The sequence below is a fragment of the Pholcus phalangioides genome, unplaced genomic scaffold (genome assembly GCF_987345545.1).
Source record: "Pholcus phalangioides strain wild (caught in Gottingen) unplaced genomic scaffold, Ppha-v1.0 ptg000015l_1, whole genome shotgun sequence".
Lineage (NCBI taxonomy): Eukaryota > Metazoa > Arthropoda > Arachnida > Araneae > Pholcidae > Pholcus > Pholcus phalangioides.
The window spans coordinates 85,657,009-85,678,701 of record NW_028301608.1 but is presented as its reverse complement, the minus strand read 5'-3'; the positions used below and the strand labels follow the sequence as shown (position 1 = coordinate 85,678,701).

Below are 21,693 nucleotides of genomic sequence, written 5' to 3'. Positions count from 1 at the left end.
CACGTCGACAGAATATTCCATAGCTTTTTCCAACATCGAATAATTTTTAGCTTGTTTGTTAATTTAATTTTCATTTCAATACTTTAACAAACATTCATGGCGAAGATGTTGGTAATCCCAAAAATTTGTACATGTACACACCAGATGGAAAAAGAAAAAATTAGACGTGAATAAAAACATGATTATATTTCTGTAATTTTTTCTTACTTGATGCAGAAATTTTTTGATTAAAAAAATAATAAGTTTTTAAATTTTTTACGGGGTGGGTAACGTCGCCGGGTATCAGCTAGTAATTAATATAATCAATGAAGTGACCCACCACACATTTTTTTTTTTCAAATCACTGAAGTGCCCCGCCACATTTACTGGTGATTCGTCAGCCGAATCAAAGGAACAGACAGATGTGGCCCAGCACCAGACTTCAACTGGGCTCTGGGAATGAATTCCACATCTCTTAAGGGCGGTATTCACCGACATGGTTTAAACTATAGTCACAATTTTTTGATAAGAGATCGACACGGATTGGTTAAATTCAGGGTTTTAACCAATCTATGTTGATCTCTTATCCAAAAATTGTAACTACAGGTTTGAACCATGTCGGTGAATACGGCCCTTAGAATACTGCATCCATTGATGTTAGGAACATGAACGCACTTGGAAACATGCACGATGAAAAGATATGATTTCTTAACAGTTCCCCTATTTACTGATGTCATAAAAAAGGTTTTGGGTCTACTGAAGGCTGTAAGTTTTGTTTTTTCGTAAAGTTTTGTTTATATAAATCACCCAATCAATCCTTCTAGAAACAACCAATATTAATAATGAATGAAACTGGAGACAAAGCTGTAAGTGAAACATTTTTTTTATTATTTATATATAATGTGAACTGTTATTTTTATCCTATAGCCAAACCAACGAGAGAAGTCAAAAACTTACAACCTGATTACGCTGCATTATGATGAAAAAAACATGACACGAATTAAAGTGAAAAAAATTCCATATTTTTTTTATTTTTTCAACTATGGTTTCAATTTAAAATTTTTTTATTTAGGTAACTGATTCGGACACTGCAAGAAGAATTGTAGGACAGAAGCAAATTAATTGTAGATGTGAGTAAAAACATATATTTCTGTAATTTTTTATTTATTATTAATTTTACTTGATTTACATATGGATCGCTTGGACGTAAGTTTCTTTTAGTAGCGTTTTTTTAAATTACATTGTTTAATTTTACCTTTTTTTTTTTGAAATTGTTTTTATTTTAATCCACAGGAACCTACGATTTCATTCGTTTGACAAGAAAAACAATGATCAATTTTGTTATTAAAAAAATCAATGTAAAAGAAACAAATAAATTATATATTTTTTTTATATATGATTTTGTCTTTTTTCTGAAATGTGTATTTAGCAATAACGTTCAGATCAAAATAATGTATATGATGAATGTAGCACTCTCAGGAAACACGCAAGTACATTATTTATTTAGATATTAAAATTTATAATTCATTTCTTTTATTATGAAAGAACAATTAATAATTATAAAACATTAATGAATAATAATAACCTAAGATAAAATGTTAATTAATGAAGTGGCCTGCGACATTTACGGATAATTCGTCGCTTAGCTCTGGAGCATTTAAATGCTGCTCCACGGCACATTTATAAATTACTCGAGTGACACGTTCTTAATGAGGTGACCCATGACATTTGCAGATCGCTCAGCTCTGGATCAAACATATTTAACGAAAGCGTAAAGAGGAAGTTCTGAATCGATAATCCTGTTCGGTTATTATTGGAACAGACTGCATTTCATATTATATTTATATCTGCAGTGCACAACTTTTCCAGTTAGAGACTTATGGAATGGTTGCTGTAAACCAAATTGCACATGCAGCTCATAGATATTCCATAGGGGAATTTATAAATTAGCAAACGTGGCAGAATTTTATGTCGTGTAAGTGTTATGTACTTAATATGAAGTTTGTTTTCTAAGGAATGTGTGCCTGTTACACATTGTTGAACTGCTGCCACCCCACTTACAAATTTGGAAGCGAACAACTCTGGAGGTTATTTTGCCCGATTTATAATGTGTGATTACATGTGGGCCTGATGGCTGTAGCACAAACCAAATTACATCCAACCTCTATTTTTTCTTTTTATTTGCACATTTATCTTTGGCAACAAAATATTTCACCCTGTGACAAGCTGCCAATCGGCACCTATGCAGATGTTGTGTACCCCTGGCATACATTGTAAGCATAATATTGGCAGTTGTAAATAGAGAAACTTCAATTTTTACAGCAATATCTCCGACAGAAAAAAACTTTCTTGAGAACTCACACACCCAAAAAAAAAAAGCTGTCACGGATCTACATATTTTATTAAATTCAAAGCAATTTTCACTAATTTGCTTAAGAATGCAAAAAATAACAGATCTCTCAACATTGATTTTTAAAAATCTCACGATACTTTAAATGGTCAGTTGGTTCAAACAAATGCTAATAGATATGTGCTTGTAGAGCTTATTGCTTTACTTATCAAACTGATGGGCCACAACTGTGCCAGATCAGCGTTGAAAATTAAGATCAAATGCAACTAAACATACAGGGTGGTCATAAAATAACTTAACAGATATATGAACCCCTAGTGGTAGGAAAATCATCGAATGGAATTCAAGATATAAGTGCTTCGAAGTATGTACTCACTGCTATGGTTTCAGCAACAAAATTTCAAAAAATTAAAATAACCCTCACTTTTATACATTGCTAAGCGATTATGCAGTGAAAAACAATGAACAGCATTCAAATGGTTACTGTAGCACCATGTATGCTGACAAAGAAAGATGATCTCACCAAGGGGTTGGTGCGCTAACATCTTGGTGGGGAGGACTTCATGCTTCAATAATGTAGCCTGCATCAGTTGTTTCCACATATTTCTTTGTCTGCACCTAGTGCCCTGAATTTATCATGCTATAGGTACCATTCATAGGTTTTGCAGTGCACTGAGCACATTGCAATGCATAAAAAATCATGTGTTGCTATTTAAATTTTTCTAAATATTTTTGCTGTGGCCATAACTGTAAAAGTTAGGTTTTTGTTTTCCTGCTCCAATGCATACTCTGAAACATCTATATACATTGGCACATGCAAAGAGGGAACCCCCAGCCGAGATTACAATGTTATTTTGCAGAAAAAAAACTTAAACCCCCCCTACTTCAGAAGAAAGAATTGGAACCACCCCCCCCCCGGAGAAAACTCTACGTATGTCTATATATATATATATATATATTGAATTTATTCACATTTGTCCACTTTTATGGGTGTTAGAGCACTCGTATACATCAGGGAAGTTATTTTATGACCCACTCAGAATAACTATCAATACTATTCCAATCTAAGATAAGAATTTTTTGAGAATAAGACACATTCAAGATGTGCAATAATAGCAGTATACTCGTTTTGTTTTTCCCCACCGGGATATATCACTCTGAAAAACCAGAGACAACATTAAAAATAAAATAATTTACATTACAAAATAATACTAAATCCACATTGTGCTGGGCAATAATGTAACATAAAATGTCATCTGCCCAATATCAGATTCATTCAAGTATCAAATTTTGAAATATTGTACACGAAATACAAGAGAATAATTCATAACATAAAAGAACCAACTGGTTATTGCCAAACTGACAGAATCAAAACTTTCGATGTACACATATGATGTGATTGAGGTGTTCGATATAATTTTTTATAACTAAATATGTAACAAATTTGATCACGAAACGAGAAAACAGATAACAATAAAAATTCAAAATCTTCCTCAACAACACAAAATTACAGTTGCACAACTTCCAAAGACAGGAACAAACCACTATTTCCAGAAGTATATGGTAATATGATTGAAAAAAAATAAAATAAATAAAAGGACGCAACAACTTTTCCTTTTTTTCCTCTTTGGGTAATAAATAGCCCATTTCACACTAAATCCATTGTAATGGGGTCTTATGGGAGGAGCAAAATTGAATGAAGATGAAGGAATGAGATGGGGGAAGAGGATAGGAAAGAGTTTCTTTTTTTTTTTTAAACCTTCAAATAGCTTATGATCGCTTTAAGATACTGAATCTTTGAGCGCTTCAGTGTAAAAGTTACGCAGATCAATTCTGGGCTTGTTTTCAAAAAGAGCAGCTCTGTTTTGCATTTCACCTTTTTTAACCCAATGGCAGTATACTCTGAACGCGCAACCATCTATAACCTGTGAGAAAAAGACAAATGCAGACTTAGTGTACATATATAAATAGCCACTTTTTAAAATAATATACCACAGCATTAGGAAAAAAAAAGAAAAAATCATAATAAAAATATACAGTTGAACTCAATTGCTTTAAACAGAAGGAAACGATGTTATTTTGACATATTGAATGTAATAGAGGTTCTATTCACAAATGTTTGACTGTACAGAAGTGTCTCAAACTTTGAAACCCGAATTTGAGATGCTGGAATTTTTCAAATTTCTCTATAATATCTCTTAGTTTTCTGCCAAGAATGAGTTTCAGTGTCTTTTTGCCCCTACAAACACCAATAATTTGAGTTTGAAGGGGGTCTTGATCCTTAGACTGCGGTCCTCTGTGGATCCCTACGCCAGAATTTCACACACTCTAACGTAGTAAATGTTAAAAAAGAGAGAAAAAAGTAACATTTATATCGTCCCCAGTGCCGAAGCTCTTGTCAGAAGACTGTGGCTCATGTGTTCATTCTAGGCAATTGTTTAATGAATCAAGTTCTTGAATTAACCGTAGAATACTAACTAAAAAGAGAACTGACAAAACTGCATGTTAACTGCCTATATGTCTATGTTTCTGAGAAGCAGAGTTGGTGTTAGAGGTAATGGTTCTAGCATTAAAAAATGGTCTAGTAGAAAGATGGAAAAAAAAAATTGTCCATGCTATTGAGATGTACACATTAAACAGAGATGCAGTAAAGTGTTTGCAACAGAAACAAAGAAAAGCTACTTTCAAAAATATTTAATCTAGAAAATAATCAAACCATCACAATCTTTTCCGGTACTGCATAAAATTGATATATAACATATGTCGCAAACATCAACACAAAATAAATCAATTTGAATTTGTTAGCTAAACTTACCTTACGCAATGTTTTGACCTTGTATGGGTCAATTTTCGCAATATCAATTGACAATGGTTCTGGTGTATATTTCAACCTCTTCAGCCTTATCATTGCTCTCACGCACATTATACCAAACTATGGAAACACACCAAAAAAATAACTAAAATGATGTCATTTCAAGCTACAGCAATAATTAAATCGCAACTGAAACTAATCCTATCATTCAACTTTATGAAAAATAACACATGCATTTCATAGAAAAATTATGCACCTGGAACGTTTTCTTTGCATTGAACTTTCTGCCTTTTGTAGTCTGTAAATAAAAAAAATATATAAGAATGTATTAAATGTGAAAAGAAGTGCAAGTTACACCTGGCACCATTTGGTAACATATCCATGAAGCATTGTCTCCTGAAGCAATTGCATGTATTCTACAATTGTTTCAGGAGACAAGTGACATTTGCTAGTTCAGCAGTTCTCAACCAAGGGCTCTGTGTGCACTTCCCAGGGACTCCACGAGGAGAATAATATAAATCAGTAAATTGATACAATTAAAATAAATGTTGATATTTTGCACTGTTCTATCATAGAAATTGTACACTAAAAAGGACTCAGTGAGTCAATAAAGGTTGATAACAACTGGTCTAGTTTCCTTATGCAGGGATGCAACTTCAGTCAGGGCAGGAATGTATTTTGGCACTCTTATAATGTTGAAGGAGAGGTTGGGTAAAATTTGCACCTCCTCTGGTCTGGCACTGGGACACCACTCTCCTGCCTAACCCCCCTCCCCCCAGTTGCAGCCATGCCCTTATGCATATTTGCTACAAGTTTTGTGATGATGTATTGACCAGACTTTCACTCTAAATTGCAGGTGCATGTAGCAACATGGCTTAAACTGTACTGATATTGTTAATTGAACTAATATTCAATACTGAAATCTTTACCATATACTGGGTGCATAGCTAATTCCCCTTCCTGCAAATTACTGGCAAACCATTAATCCTAGAGGCATACTTCCAATTATGAGTCCAGATATGGCATTCATATTGCAAGGGGTTGTATAATTATTAAAATGAAAAAATTAACTTTTTATAGGGGTACCTTGTCTTAAAACACCCAATTAGGAAGTTGTCTTGTCTCTCCTGAGCCAAAAAAAGAAAATTCATGTTTCCAAGTACAATATTCGTTGAGATATTTAAATTCAAAATCAGAGAAAAGTTGGGAAAGAACAAACTAATGGACAAGGCTTAATCCCTCATTTATTCTGTTATTTCCAAGCTTTTCTTCTATTTTTAAATTCAAATATCTCTGAGAATATTGCACTCCCAAACAGGAATTTTTTTTGGCCTCAGAACAGACAGAGCATCAACTTTCTAATTGGGGTTTTCAGGACAGGATGACCATATAACTTTTTAATTTTAATAAGTATATAACCCCTTGCAACATGAATAACATATCTGAGGTCTACCCATTATCCTTAAGATACTTTTTCCTATTCGAAGTACGCCTCTAAGATCAACCATTCATCAGTTATTTGTGGCAAGTGCAGTTATAGATATGCACTCTGTATGACGAGTTCAATACCTAATGGGGGGTAACTATGAATCTCACACACACACAGAAAAAATCGCCAGCATCCTAGAAATTTCATTCAGAAGTGTGCATTACGTCATTCAAAATCAGGGATGGGATCATTGTGTGCTGTACGTGAACTCCACACAAGCTACAAACCAAAAACTCTGCTGGAAAGATGCAACTGTCATGTGGCTCTCTTCTCCCTACATCAAATTTATAGCCTTGACTTATTCCTGTGAGATTTTTTTATTTATTTAGTAAAATGAAAAAAGATCATGAAAGGCAATAATTTCAAAAAGAAAGCAGTTTCAAACTGGTTACACAAAACTAATTAATTTTCTCTACCGGTAAGAATAGTGCATTCTGATAAATGGTTGAATTCCTTTAGTGGTTATGTAAAAAAACAAACATACTTTCCATTAGATATGCATAATGTAACTATTTTTGATTCAACTACATATAGTTTGAAAATATAAATTATATTGTTCAATAAATGTATAAAATAGGGGAACTATATAGCAAGACCTATGTATAAATACCTCCCCCCTTTAAATTATCACTCACCACAATTTTGAAGAAATCATGAGCAAGAGCATCTGATGCACTGATACGTTTTCCAGGATCTACTACAAGAAGCTTTCGTATCTGAAAAATGAAAACACGAGCTGATTGTCAGAAATGAAAATTTTTAACAAACTATTTCAATTAGGCTGCAGTAGACTCTCAATAATCCAGCCTTTTTAAGCAGGTTCTCTGGGGTCATTCAAGCATTACGTCAGCATCGAGGGGGGGGGGGGGGTTCCAGATTTGCTGACTTTTGATGACAAGGGGAGGAGGGGGGTTTGAAGGTTGCTTACGTCATAAACCACCCGTTTTTGAAGATATGAAATATTCTAAGCTACTGACGAAATTTCGCGGGGAGGGGGTAAAAAATGGCTGAAAATCTGCTTACGTAATACTTGAATGGCCCCTCTACGAGTATAGCAGAAAACGTCATTGCATGCCTGTGCACAGAAGTTCATACTATTTTTAATGGGCATTTTCAATTAACTTCCAGTAATCTGGCCTACACTGGTCTGATAAGTAATGGATTAGCAAGAGAGAGTCTCTACTGTACTACAAAAAAAACTCTTCACTGAAATGTGAAATCGAAAAAAACTGAAGTGTGAAATTATAAAAAGTACATGAACACACAAAATATATAGAATTTCAAAATCAGAAAGAGCTTAATTAATGGTCGAGAGTCTTCTATGTCTATTAAAAAATTTTACGCATATAGAGAAAAGTAAATTACTAAATATTAGTTACACATAAAATTGAGTCAGAGATAAAGGTTTAATCAAAGATGAAAGTTGTAATTTCATCACTATGTTTGAAAAATTTAATCTAAGCAAATTATAATTTATATTTTTATCTAAGCAAATTTATAGGTGTATAATCATAAATCCAATATAGCTAAGAATGCAATGCAGATCCAGCTTTGTTAATGTTGTTATATGATATTAACATCAAAATATTTAAAAGGCACAAATGTATCGAAAATATATACATATATATACAAATACGTTTAATATGAGATACTAAATTACCAATCAATAAACAGGGCTTGCAAATTAAAAAAAAAAAACCTTATGTGCCAGATAAATTTCTTAAGAGCCACGCATAGCCCCCTCCACAAGAAAAACAGTCCTAAATGATGTGTGTCCCCCCCCCCCACCCTTCTCAAAGTTTAGTGACCCCCTTTTCATGTTGAAAGAAGCATCATTATGAAAGCGGAAAATTTGCAGCAATCAAATATAGAAATCTTTAGGTGGTGTAATGCTGATTCTATAGTCACCATGCTAACTTGGCAACCAGGATTTGTCAAGCCCTGAATTACACCAAATATTTTTTAGACAGAGAAAGAAAGGGACAAATAAAAGAAACTTACCAGGTCTTTTGGCTGATCTGTTATATCATCCCATTCTGGGCTGCAGAACTTGTACTCACCATCCATGATGTTACGCAACATTATCATTTGCTTTCTATGCCAAAAAGGTGGGAAACCAACTAGACTACAATAAAAATGAAAAAAAATTTACACAAAAAACCTTTGAAATAGAATCTATCTATCTATCTATATATATATATATTTATTTATTTAAAATTGATTGTATGTCTGTGTGTGTATGTTCTCTATACAAATATACAGTTTTAGGCCGATCGTCACCAAATTTTGCATATATACCAAACAGGACCCGACTTGAATGATAGGCTACTTTAAAATTTTGTCAGAGCAGGGCAAATGCCCCCAAACGGGCAAAAAACTGTCAAACAACAATGGTTTTTGGGCCTCAACAATCACTTTCGGAATGTTTACTTTGGTTACCGTAATTCCCTAGCAATGAGTTTGACGTGTATATGCCTTTACAATGGTTTTTCACTTCTCTAATCCTGTTACTATATGTATAATAGTTTATGCCTTTGTAATGGTTTGCCATTTTTTCAATCCTCCCAGTAATGAGACTTTTTGAATAGATGCCATAACCATTATCAGCATCACTTTGAGGGTCAGGCAAAGGATGATCCCCATAGAAATAAGTGTTAAAATTGCCGATTTTACAGTAGAAATGTGGAAATTTGGTGGGGTTTTCTGCCACATCAATAATTTTAAAAATTGTATAGATTTCTCGATTTTTTAAATATTTATATAAGTTTGCTTAGAGATATACAAAGCCCAGGAGATTAAATATGAAGTAATTAGCCGGACCTACTTTTGAGTTGGGCATTCATGCAATAACATTGATTTTAACTTTTTATTTACATCTCCTCAAGCATGAAAATTAATGTCTACGGAATTGTCTTTTGATATTCAACTGCATAAAGTTATGCGGGTTAGGATACTTTAAAATTAATTATGGGCAAGTAAAAAGTACATCGAAAAAATTCCACAGCTTTAACTAAGCATTTTTGAAAGCAGATGGATAACTTGGGGGGGGGGGGGGGGGGAATCGAAATCGAAATACCTAATGCTCCTTAAAAAAGGATAAAAATATATATTCATTTCTACGTTTCTTTAAATCTAGATTTGTTTATTTCATGAGTCGTCATATTGGTTAACTTAGACACGGTTTGTATGTCCCTCAAAGAAAGAGGGAGATATTATGTGATCCAAAAAGCCTCATTGAAGAAAACCCGGGCAGCACAAGGGTATTATAGCTAGTACACAATATACGAAAAATAAAAATAAAATAACAAAACAGAAAATACTTACAGGGTATACATTATAACTCCACATGCCCACCTGGAAAAGACAAATAACAACTTCAGAAAAATTTTTGTATGGACCATTTGAAGAAAAAAAAATGTCTCTAGTAATACCAAAATAGTCCAGCTACCCCTGCATTTTTTGCAAACCAGCAGCTATACAACAAATTAGGAATTATTTATACTATTCAAAACCTACAAATTAGGATCTAAATTATGTATTGATCAGACGGTAAAAATTATGCTTTCACAAACACCCACAAACATATAAATCCTTAATGGTGCAACAAGAATAGAACAAAAGATGGGCAAGTGATACCTAATTTTTGAAGCGTAGTGCTTCACAGAATCATTTGTAAAATTATGAACACACGTGATACTTTCTTAAATAAACCATTTCATAAAAGTACCACCACAGACAACGTCACAACTAGATGCCTGGTCAGCCAGGACAAGTAATGTCCTTTTAATGTTGAAGTAGAGTTTAAAGTGTAAAATTTGTGCCCTCGCCCCACTCTGGTTCAGCGCCAGGAGCACCAGAGCTGCTTCCCCCACCCCTCACAGTTGCAGCCCTGACTATAGATATAAATTCCTAGATATTAAATGCGCATTTACGAACTTGTGAAAACACTCATAATTTAACTTACACATCCACTTCTTTTCCATATCCATCCGCATTTTCATACATAGATGCCCGAAGGAGTTCAGGTGCCAAATAACCTGGAGTGCCACATAACTCTGGGGAAATATTAAATTAAAAGAAAATTGTAAATTCAAAACAGTTTTTTTAACACCACACGATTTAGACTATATGTTGTTAAAAAATAAAATAATAATAACTATATGGTTTAGCGTTATCTTCCCACTTACCAAATAATTTTTCATCGGGTGACACCACTTGAGCAAACCCAAAGTCAGTCAGCTTGATATTGAAGTCATCATCTAATAGAATATTTTCTGGCTGAAATTAAAATTGATAACCACATTAGATATAATAGACATCTGAGGATATCAAAATTTTAGAATAAAAACTCCACATGTAAAAAAAATTTACTCTACAAAAGCCAGCAGCTCTCTGATAATTATGAAAAATTTCAGCTTGATATTAACCAAGCTTAAATTTAATTAAAAATTTAAGCTTTCCATAGAATTCCCTAATTCTTTATGAATTTTTTTTTTCAAATATAAAATTTATATTTTATTTCAAATGAAAGAAGAGAAAGCAGTGCCATGACATCAGGAATGATTCTGAACAGGACTGGGTGAGTACAGTGGGAAAGTCTCAGGAAGGCACTGTTTTCAAAGTACTTACAATATTCAAAATGTAAATGGTGATAGTGCAATACAGTACGTTAATATAATTTTAATACTGTATTCATCTGATATTTTTATTGCATTGTAGAATTTGAAATAATCTTTATGCAAATGTGTAATTTTCATAATTTATGTCTATTTTTTAAATTTAATTTAACCTGCAATGATATCTCACTTCCACGTCTCTCCAAACCTCTTATTTTAGCATTGACAAGAACAGATATTTTGTACAGTTGATTTCTCAATGGAAAACTTTTCCCTACATCCCTCAGTTTTCGGCTGCTGAGAATCAAAAGAAAGCCTACTTCATTAAAAAAGATGTGGCATTTTGGGGGGGGGGGGGGGTTTAGTGATATCCAATTGCAGCTTAAAGAGTTAATTATAATAAAGTCTTTATTATACAAACTTTTGGTTATCTGAGGTAGGTCTGGTTGACATTAGCTTGGATAGGCTACCATCAAAAACAATTAATGAATTGAGAGATCATTTCTAATCAAACTGATAATAATGGATAAAGAAACTGAAGTTTTTATTTAAACATACTAAAGAACAAATAAAAAATAAAATTTACTTTAAGATCCCGATGAACAACATTTTGCGAATGAATGAATTCCAAAGCTTCAAACAGTTGTTTCATCACATTTCTGCAATCACAATTAACAAAACTGAGTAGGCTGAACCATATACAATAGTATTTTCTTTTGATAATAAAAGTAAAGAGAAGAAGATATTACATCTTGTGAGGCCAGTGGCGTCGGAGCCGGGGGTGCTCGAGCACCCACGGAAGTTTGTAGAGCGGGTTCGAGCACCCACAGAATTGATTCAAAATCGAAATTTCCTACATGAATCTCAAGACGGGCACCCACAGGTTCGAAACACTTCCGACGCCCCTGTGTGAGGCTGCTTTCCCACCCCAATTACCTGATTATGGCAATTTCGGGACTATTTGCCCAGAACAGATGAGATATGTTGACGTTCATGAGAGAATGACCAAATTTCTATGCTCTACTTAGCAATATCTTTAGCATATTTGATTTTCATCATTAAAAAAAATTTAATTCATTTTTTTGATAGGAGCCATAGTTTGACATTTTGAGTTAAACTTTTTCCTTTTTTTAAAAAAAAAATATTCATGAGCTAAGTAAAATAGCAGTCCTATGTTTAGTTGCAACACTTTTAACTCAAGAGATGAAAGAAAATTAATGTTTTGCCATTGTTTAAATTCTGTTTCAAACTGAAAATTAACCTGTTTTTTCAGAACTACATCAAATGACTGTGGCGCAATGAAGTGAACTGAATTAATGTTAATGTAGTCATGATTAAAAATATTTGTATGCATACACGCTGAGTCAAAGCAGATATATCACTTAGAAACAGACATTGTACATACATATAAGCATACTAAGGGCTGTAGCCAGATATTTATTTTGAGGGTGGGGGGGGGGGGCAACTGTCATTTTAGGACGGCGAAGAAACAAATAGAACAGTGGACTTGAGCATGCTATTTCTTATATATTAGTCGTTTTCTAACATTCTGGGGGCAGACACCCCCCCCCCTGATAATCTCCCTCTCCCAGCTATGATTTTAAGCATGCTTATGAAAGACAAGCAATAAAATTGTTCAACTCAGCAGATATATAAAAAAAGATCAAGTAATGTGAATACTTACTTTGTTTTCTTTTCAGATAAGGCCACAACATTAGTAAGATAATCAAAGAGTTCACCGTGTTTACACCTGCGTAAATTGATAAAGCACATATTTTTTACATGTGAATATGATTTAGATACATTTCTGCGGTATGTAACAAAAATCTGCAATGTAAAACTGAAAATGAATAACTCACAATTCAAAAACAAGAAAGATGAAAGTTGATGACTCAAAAACATCATGAAGTTCAACTGAAATACAAAGTGAGTAATATGTTAGTTATTTTGATGGTCACCAGGACTCAGATTTCTATGACAAGTGATATTTTGGGCATTTTCGAGCAATCACATTTTAAGAATTTAAAAAAAAATTGATCATATTTTTTGGTCATTTATCACCAAAAACATTTATCTGTTGGCATAGATAAAATAACAAGATAAAAAAAAGACAAGAATTCTTTAAAAGTAAATTTTGTACCAATTAAATCTTTTTCATTCAGGGAACCTTCTACTTCCCAGATAACTATTACTACTTTTTTCTGGGGGTGACCTGTTGCTTTCGAAGTGGAACCTAGGGTGGCACGCCAAGCACTTGCAAAAGATCTTACTCATTCCAACACAGAATTTTTGGGTTCAACGTGTTTTCGTCATGTCTAAAGTAAGAGCTGTAACAAGGTTTTTTTTAGGAGGGGGGACTTCATTTTGCAGCTGCCCTTTTCCTGCTATGCGGTTGTGTAGGAACATTGTGATGGACTCACATAGCGAGGACCCATGTTAGAACCCCACTGCATAGTTGGTGGTTGGCTGAAAATTTAAAATTCACGCATGATGTGATAGGTGAAATAAATAAAATTAAAAAAAAACCCTGCCAAGTTGTTTGCTTCCAAAATCAGAAGACAGCATTTCACAAAACGCATAACACGCATTCCACAGAAACGACACATGCACCAATTTGCCAGAAGTTCCCAGAGAATGCTTACAAGGTGGATGTGCAATTAAATAGTACTCCCCCTTCACTGCAGAACATCAAATCTCTATAACAATGTTTTTTGCATGTTTTGAAGTAAATAAATATATATATTTTTAATTTTTATCTCTAAAATTTGCTGCCCCCTCAATATTCCTATACAAGGTAGTTGCATCCCCCCTCCTTTTTCTGGCCCTCCCCAAATTTGAGTGCTCAGAGACAAAAAAAGTGAAGGAACTTATTCTACATGAAGAGAATATTTTTAGTATTGATGATACTGTTTTCATTTTTTAAAATATGATAAAGGTTCTAGTACAAAAGTGATTTAATGTGAAGCAATATATAAAGCTGTTCAGCTAAAGTGACAGTTAACGAGGCTGCAGAAACAAAACTTTGGCTTTAAAACAAGGCTTCCTTGAAGAAACTAACTCTTATGGCGGTTTTCTTTTTTGAACATTTCACCATACATTTTGATAATTTAGTGCAATTCCAGAATATTTTAAAAGAAAATTATGTATAAGGTAAGCATAGGCGGAGATAGACTTGGAAGTATGGGGGGGGGGGCACGATGATGATGTCAATACATATATACATTAGATCAGTTGACTCTATCTTTGACGCTGGGGGGCAATGCCCCCCCTCTCGTATCTCCGCCCATGAAGGCAAGTGTGATTTCCATTTCAATTTTGACTCAGTTTTAATTAAAAATCGTTTGAATTTTTTATTAGGTGAATTGAAGCATTTACTGTTTAATTTTTAATTTGATAAGATAACAAACATTAATTGAGAAAGAAGGTAAAAAATAATGCAAATTTAAAATTTGCATTATTTTGTAATATTTTTGTTTTTTGGATCATAAATGCTTGCATATTTCTAAAATTTTAAGGCCATACAAATCTGAGCCCTAATGATCAAAATGATTTTTAATTCAGAATAAATGTTCTGAAATGAATAAATTTATCATCACTAAGTGAATAAAACCATTAAAAAAATATATATATAACAGGATATTTTTAAGACAGATGATTTTAAGACATTTAGCAACAATGAAAATATGCTTCATTAAAAGAATCTATGGAAATTTGGGCACTGGTAAAATTAATCATTTATACAGTGTTTTGTTTTCAAAAGTTTTTAAATAAAAGGATCAGCAAAATACTGAGCAATACACAACACTAATTTTTAAAAAATATAATAGCAAAATCAAACTATTCAAAAGTGAAAAAAATAACAAACTAGTTTAGTATAGCTTACTAATAAATGGGTGCCCTGCAACAAGTCGCAAAGTGTTCACTTCTCTAACAGTTGCTTCCCTGAGGCTCAAACCTTGACTAGAAGTATCTTCGGAATCGGCACTTATATCAATTATCTTGGCTGCAAATTCTTTCCCGGTATCTTTCTCTACACATCTTCTGACTGTGCTACTGACACCTCTAGTCATAAAATGGATAATGGGATGCATTGTACTTCTGTTCATATGAGAATATCTCATGAATGATGATTGTACGTGCATTTGAAAAGATTCAAGAAGCAACAGATGATTTTTATTATTGGTATGACATGCATTTGTATCTTATTCATAAAGTCTTAACATGAAAGTAGGTCATTATGTCTGAAAAAAGTAAAAAACAAACATTATTTTGGACCTTTTTCTACAGGTAAAAAAAATTTTGTGGTGCCTAAAAAATCGTTCTGGCGCCTAGATTTTTTTATGATTTGTCCAGCCTGGCATAGGGTGGTCATAATTATGGCATGTTTTCTCAGCATGTTCACATATTTTTAGCTGTTCTGATTTAATTAAAAAAACCCTTTTTTGTATTTTCAACAAAAAGCCTAACATTTTTTATCCTTCACTGAAATCAAAGAATTACAAATAGAAGTTATTTTGCCAATAACTTCATCTATTAACATCAATCATAATTTTCATTAATAAATGAAAATTATGATAGATGTTAATAGATAATAATTTTCACTAATAAATGAAAATTATTAACATGTATCATAAAGTAAGCAAAGTTGCATCATTTCCAAAAAAATCTCCAATGACATATTTATAGACATGATTTTCATTAGTAAATGAAAATTATGTAATAATATAAATAATGAATACTGTGCCACATATTTGTCATACTAAACATTTTTTTTTGTAGAATTCATTTTCATCTACTGTGAGAGAGAATTGCAGTAGCACTTCACTTTCTGTCATTGGGGACTTTTTGGCAATTTTAGCCATGATGCAACTTGCTAACTTTTGGCACCTTATTTGGTGACAATTGCCGATTTCCAATACTGGAAATCCTATATATGTATAAAATTTCCATATTTTTCCCGAGAAAACAATCAACTTGGTATTGCAAGGACTGGAAAGAGGTTTTTTTAGGGCTGGGAATTGATTAAAATTTTTAACTGGTTAATCAAACTTTTTTAATAAGAGATGATAGTACACATCAATACAAACAATTTTCATCAAAGAATGCATGGGTCTGACATGAAACGCAAACGCTGTAGCGTGTTTCGAAATGGCCACTCCGCAAACGTTAAAACTGCATTCCTGTGTAAATTTATCAGGAGAAAAAGAACATTATGCATGCAATTAACCTAGGGAAAAAGAAGAAACAGTGTGCAAATCTGCATCATTAGTGAATAAAAGGCTTTTTTTCTTTTTTTTATATTTATTTTTATTTTTTGCTTTGACAAAATCATTTGTTTTTGTATGTACTACCACCTCTTAACGTTTTCCCCATCTTTTCTGTATCACCCTGTATACATTTCTGGCCCGCAAGTGGCAGAAATACAGCATATCTGGCCTGCAGACTGAAAAGATTGTGCATTACCTACTCAAGAAGGATATATGTCATTTATATATATTGGTGAGGTTATTGTCACCTTTTCATTTGATCAATCCTAATATTACCAGATGGAAAGTAACTTTTACCACACTTCTCAAAATAATTAGGGGGAATATGCATTATTTATTTAAATTTTTTGGAAATTTTGTTGATGATGATTTTTAACTAGGGCTGAAAATCGATTCATATTTTTAACTGATTAATCAAATTTTAATCCAATACTGCTTCTGACCATTTAATAGATGCTATAAAAATATAATTTATTTCGCTCACCTATTCGGTGGAGGTAAACATATATAGTAATAGGTTGAGAAATTAAAGCTGCCCGATTAAAGCAATTTAATATGCTGAGCATAATAACTGCCAAAATTTTTTGTGTCTTCATTTCGATCTTATCATTTTTTTTTAACGGTTATTTTTGGTTATTATTCACAGATTTTGATTCTACTTTCGATTATACTGTTGACTGTTTTTCTAAAAACTCCTCTCGAATGGTACTTGTGAAGAGATGAGCTGATGCTTGCAAGAATACCAAAAACTACTGTTCATAGTGGAGACAATAAATTTTGGTCTCGTCTTCTAAAACTTCAATCACACTCAGTTTGAAATAAATTGAAATCATTAGTTTTCAATAAATTGAATTCTGTCGAAATATTGTTTCAAATATTTTTTAATTAAGTCACTTAGCGAAAATGTTCTGTATTAAATATGATTTATAAGGCATATCTAATCAGTTTTTGAAATAAATAAAGTTGATTTGCAAATTTTTCATAAAATCGAATTGATCGAGTCGATTAACTCAACTAAAAATTTTAACTGTGATTAACAATTTATTATCTGTAAATTGTTTTACTGTAAAATTATCTTTATTATCGATCTATTAACCCACCTGATTGATCGATAAATTCTACCAGCCTTAATTTTCTTTAACGATTTTTTCATTTAAGCAAAGCACAATTTGAATATTTTTAGAGGTTTTTTCCATAAAGATATGAAAAATCTGGTTTCCAACCAGGATAAGGCTTAAAAATTGGAAGCATGGCACCCATGATATAGTGGAGCCCTTGAGAGATTGACCAGATGACATATATACCAGATTTTAACAATCTATCAATGACTTTTATGCATAATATTATTTTATACTATTTCTTTATGTATAATATTACCTTCCAAGAACCTCTTTTGGTTCATACTTTGCATAAAAATCCCTTGCTACATTCTTATCAGGTAGCTCATCTGTGTCTTCTTTGTGTGCTGATACCATCTTTCAAAATAATCTTTGAAATACTTCTATATAGAACTGCGGCATACAACTTACTCTAGCCCACCAGACAAAATGATGACAACCTAAAATGCAAATGACTGAATTATAAATTAATTTTAAGCAATAACATAAGTTTCTGAAACCATACACATGTAAGAGAGTGATGCATTTATGTTCATGAATAAAACATAATTATGTGACACATATATATATTGAGTTTGTTTTAAACAGCATTAATGAGCAATAGCCTATTAGCTAAAATAATGAATTACATACTACTAATTAACCTTACATGCACCTCCTAAACATCCCTCAAGGGAATTCAATGATGAATTACATACTGATAAATACAATGGCATATTGTTGTGCATAATATGAATGTCCTGGAGGTTGGAGGGGCATGGTGCTTTATAACCTAAAAATGCTATAACAGGGCAGACTTAACTTACATATACAGTTGATCATAGGCATACCCAGAATTCTCTCAAGGAAGGGGGGGTTTAAGTTTTTTCCTGCAAAATAACACTATAATCTCAGCTTGGGGGGGGGGGGGTTAAAACCCCAAAACCCCCTTTGCATATGCCAATGCAGTTGATGTTTGTTATAACAACTAATATAGGATAAGTCCCAAATGTTTCATATAACGACTATAATATATGGTTTTCTTTCAATATAACAACCTTCCAAACATGTCGGTTTTCAAAGGGATGAAGGGGGTTCTTATATCGAACATTGACTGTAGAAAAAAGTGGATTTCATAAAATAATGGGGTGCATGATGTTGCCTGCAATACAAGGAGACTATGTACAGTGAAGCCTCCCATAACAGTCACCACTGAACAACGACCACATTTTCTTGGCAGAATGGGGTGCATCTTTTTGGATTAACATTGTGATCAACTTCTGAACAAGAATTTCTCCAATATTGACCACTTTCGAACATGGAAATGAAAGAAAAGCGATACATATTATAAGTAAAAATAGTCCTCAAGATTTGCTCTAAACAAGTTTTTCTTCTTTGAATCCTGCAAGCATAAAAGACTTTGGGTTCTTCCCTACATAGTTTTTAAAACATTGTCCACAGATCCCGGGGGTTTCTCAAGTAGTTGCTAACAGGTGTACTAGACACACTTTAAGAAAACAACAAGGCATAAATTAGGGTTGAAATGTGACACGGCTATGTCATAGCCCAGGTAGTTCTTTTGTTTCCACGCTGTTTGAAAAAGGATGTTCGGATACGCACCAACTAAAAATACTGGATTGGATAAGTTAACGTAGAAAAATAGCTGATTGTATCCGAAGGAGAGTCTGATCTCTTAAAGAATGCACATCCATGATACAAGGATTATAGCACAGTACTACCTATTTTTCTGCATGAAACTGCCATTTTTTTTGCTAAAGACAGCTGCATTTCATATCTAGAACTTGACAAATTGTTAGTTGAGTGAAATTAACAATAGAAAAAATGTGCTGAATCGCAAGATTTTCATGCAAAAAAAAAAGTAATATCTTCAATGCAAAGTAAATATCATGCAAAAAAAAAAGTAATATCTTCAATGCAAAGTAAATATCATGCGCTAAAAAATAGCATCTTTGAACTGGTCAAAGTATGCATAGTTTGATGCATATTTATTTCAGTAAAATTTTATGTGCAATCAAAAATTTCAATTTCTTATAGATACATATAATACTATAATAGCCAATAGGCTTATATATATTTTTGGGGGGAATACTGAACCTCTTAACAACTGTAACCTCCCAATAATAACCATATTTTCTCTGTCCCATCAGTGGCCATTGTTGGGAGGTTTCACTCCATAACAAGGTTTAAACTTTACTTATTTTAAAACAAACATTTGATACTCAAATAGATCATAGTGCATTTTTGAAAAATTACATTTTATTGATAATTTTTGCCAAGAATTGAATCGGCTTGGTTATGTTTTGTGGGAAATGCACCCTTTGTTATAATACTTGCTTCCATTCAAGTCTACTACCATCACTAATGGTTGCTGGTTCGATTTTCCCCCAGGGGAATGAATTTTCTTTCCGAAATTTATCTTTCCTTGTTATCAGGTGAAGATACCATACTTTGTATAATTAGCAGAGAGGTTCATTATTTCATAATAGTTAATAGTATTAAGTTAGCTCAGGCTAGATTAATGCTTTTGCACCGCATGCCAGAAGCATGTAAACATTTTGAGCAGGCATGGATCTTTTATCGACCAGAGGTCAAAACAGAAATAATTTTTTCAATACAGGCATATAATATTTGGTGATATTTGTCTCTCAGGCATCTATTATTTCCAGTTACATGCCCGATTGGACATGTAAATTTTTGAAAATTCATCCAAGCCTGGTAGTATTTTCATTTGCAACAACCCCAGAAGGCATGCAATGCACTTACACTGGAAAAGTAATAATAAATAAAAACAATGATAATACTAAATAAAAATAGATGGTAAGGAAAATACTTCATATACAGAGCCAGGTCTACATCTTCAATAGGGGAAGAAAATCCTGCGTAGGTGGCGCATACCAGTTCTGATGGCAGACTGTTCCAGATTCTGGCAGCACAAACACTGTTCTGTGTTTGTGCAAAACAAATCGTCAAAACAAATCACTTCTGCAGGGCTAGAGTCTGCTTTCTCGGGGCCCTGGGACAGACTTTTTCTTGGAGGCCCCCAAAATGTCTATAATTATGCAAACTAAGTGTATATTTTTGTGGGGTACCATTCAGTTTGGGGCCACAGTTGCTCCAGCCTAGTTATGGCCCTGCTCTTCTGATCGAAATAATGCCTACGTATGTTGGCTTGTCTGTCCATGATCTCAAAGAAAAGTTTTCCGATGGTAGACAAACCATTTGGTGGACTAACACATCCTCAGATCTGCAGCGATAGGTATTGAGATCTGCATGGTAGGTAGCCCCAGGACCGCAACTTCCTGGGTAACCTCAAGAGAAAATTATGATCGTAATTCTCTCAAGGGAAAAGAATACTCAGATTTTCAATCACTCTAGCAATATTTTATGATTCACAACCATTTACAAATAATTTGAAACAAATGGTGCACATTATTTCTCAGATTAATTTGTCCCAATTAATTTTGAATTAAGAATGCATGCAATACTGAAAAAAAGCTGCCAATATCTTTTTATCCACATAATGCTCAAAAAAATTATTTTCCAACTGACAATAAATAATAAGAGATTAAGAGCCAATGCTTTCAAATGCATGAAGCGAATAATTCAATCATTACTATAATAACACCCACTAAACTATTACCACCATTTCGGATTTTGATATCACCTTGTGTATTTCAAACACAAGTTTATGACCATGTAAAATAAAATGAAAGTTATGTCACGCTGCCAAAGAAACAACAATGGGGAAACAACAAAAAAGTTGGACGCATTTAAATAAAAGTGAAAGAAAGAAAGAAATTAATGACTGTTTTGTTGCGAAATGTTCAAGGGCATAAAAGTTATAACGGGGATCATTACCATTGAAAAATAAATGAACAATTACCTCAGGAACTTGAAGTCATCGAATGATTTGAGCTGTGTTGTGTCATCTCGAAAATGAATCATCGCATTAATGATCTTTAGTTAACCAAAGAGGTAAAGGCTCACCAATATCGGACACAACAAAATATCAACAACAAAAGTGAAAGTACCATGACGACGGAGGGACGCGCCTTTTTGGCA

General features: G+C 33.2%; 1 protein-coding gene and 1 long non-coding RNA gene across 3 annotated transcripts; one reads left to right on the top strand and one right to left on the bottom strand.

The window, feature by feature from the left end:
* Nucleotides 1-729: 729 nt before the first annotated feature.
* Nucleotides 730-1,342, top strand: LOC149076914 (uncharacterized). The gene is made up of 3 exons (XR_016194126.1): nucleotides 730-845; nucleotides 1,052-1,109; nucleotides 1,273-1,342. It is a non-coding gene; the product is annotated as an uncharacterized LOC149076914 (long non-coding RNA).
* A 1,019-nt stretch (nucleotides 1,343-2,361) lies between these two features.
* On the bottom strand, nucleotides 2,362-21,671 carry PhKgamma (phosphorylase kinase gamma). Of its 2 annotated transcripts, none has more exons than XM_089244629.1 (14): nucleotides 21,515-21,671; nucleotides 17,891-18,071; nucleotides 15,130-15,308; nucleotides 13,106-13,160; nucleotides 12,931-12,996; nucleotides 11,833-11,905; nucleotides 10,818-10,908; nucleotides 10,595-10,685; nucleotides 9,955-9,984; nucleotides 8,632-8,755; nucleotides 7,266-7,346; nucleotides 5,398-5,439; nucleotides 5,145-5,261; nucleotides 2,362-4,254 (listed from the first exon to the last, which is right to left on the bottom strand). In XM_089244629.1, the coding sequence occupies exons 2-14, from the start codon at nucleotides 17,986-17,988 to the stop codon at nucleotides 4,111-4,113; spliced, it is 1,191 nt and encodes a 396-aa protein (XP_089100755.1). In that variant the 5' UTR covers nucleotides 17,989-18,071; nucleotides 21,515-21,671; the 3' UTR covers nucleotides 2,362-4,110. The 2 variants fall into 2 exon arrangements, with proteins under 2 accessions (XP_089100755.1, XP_089100756.1); XM_089244630.1 differs by lacking the exon at nucleotides 21,515-21,671 and adding an exon at nucleotides 21,272-21,373.
* Between the last annotated feature and the right edge of the window lie 22 nt (nucleotides 21,672-21,693).

What these genes read in the sequence shown, in the direction of transcription:
- PhKgamma (XM_089244629.1), bottom strand. Translation starts at nt 17,988, where the DNA reads ATGGTATCAGCACACAAAGAAGACACAGATGAGCTACCTGATAAGAAT. An exon ending in TTATCTGAAAAGAAAACAAA is followed by an intron (nt 11,906 to 12,930) that starts GTAAGTATTCAC and finishes TTGTGATTGCAG; the next exon opens with AAATGTGATGAAACAACTGT. An exon ending in ATGCAAAGAAAACGTTCCAG is followed by an intron (nt 5,262 to 5,397) that starts GTGCATAATTTT and finishes GTGTTTCCATAG; the next exon opens with TTTGGTATAATGTGCGTGAG.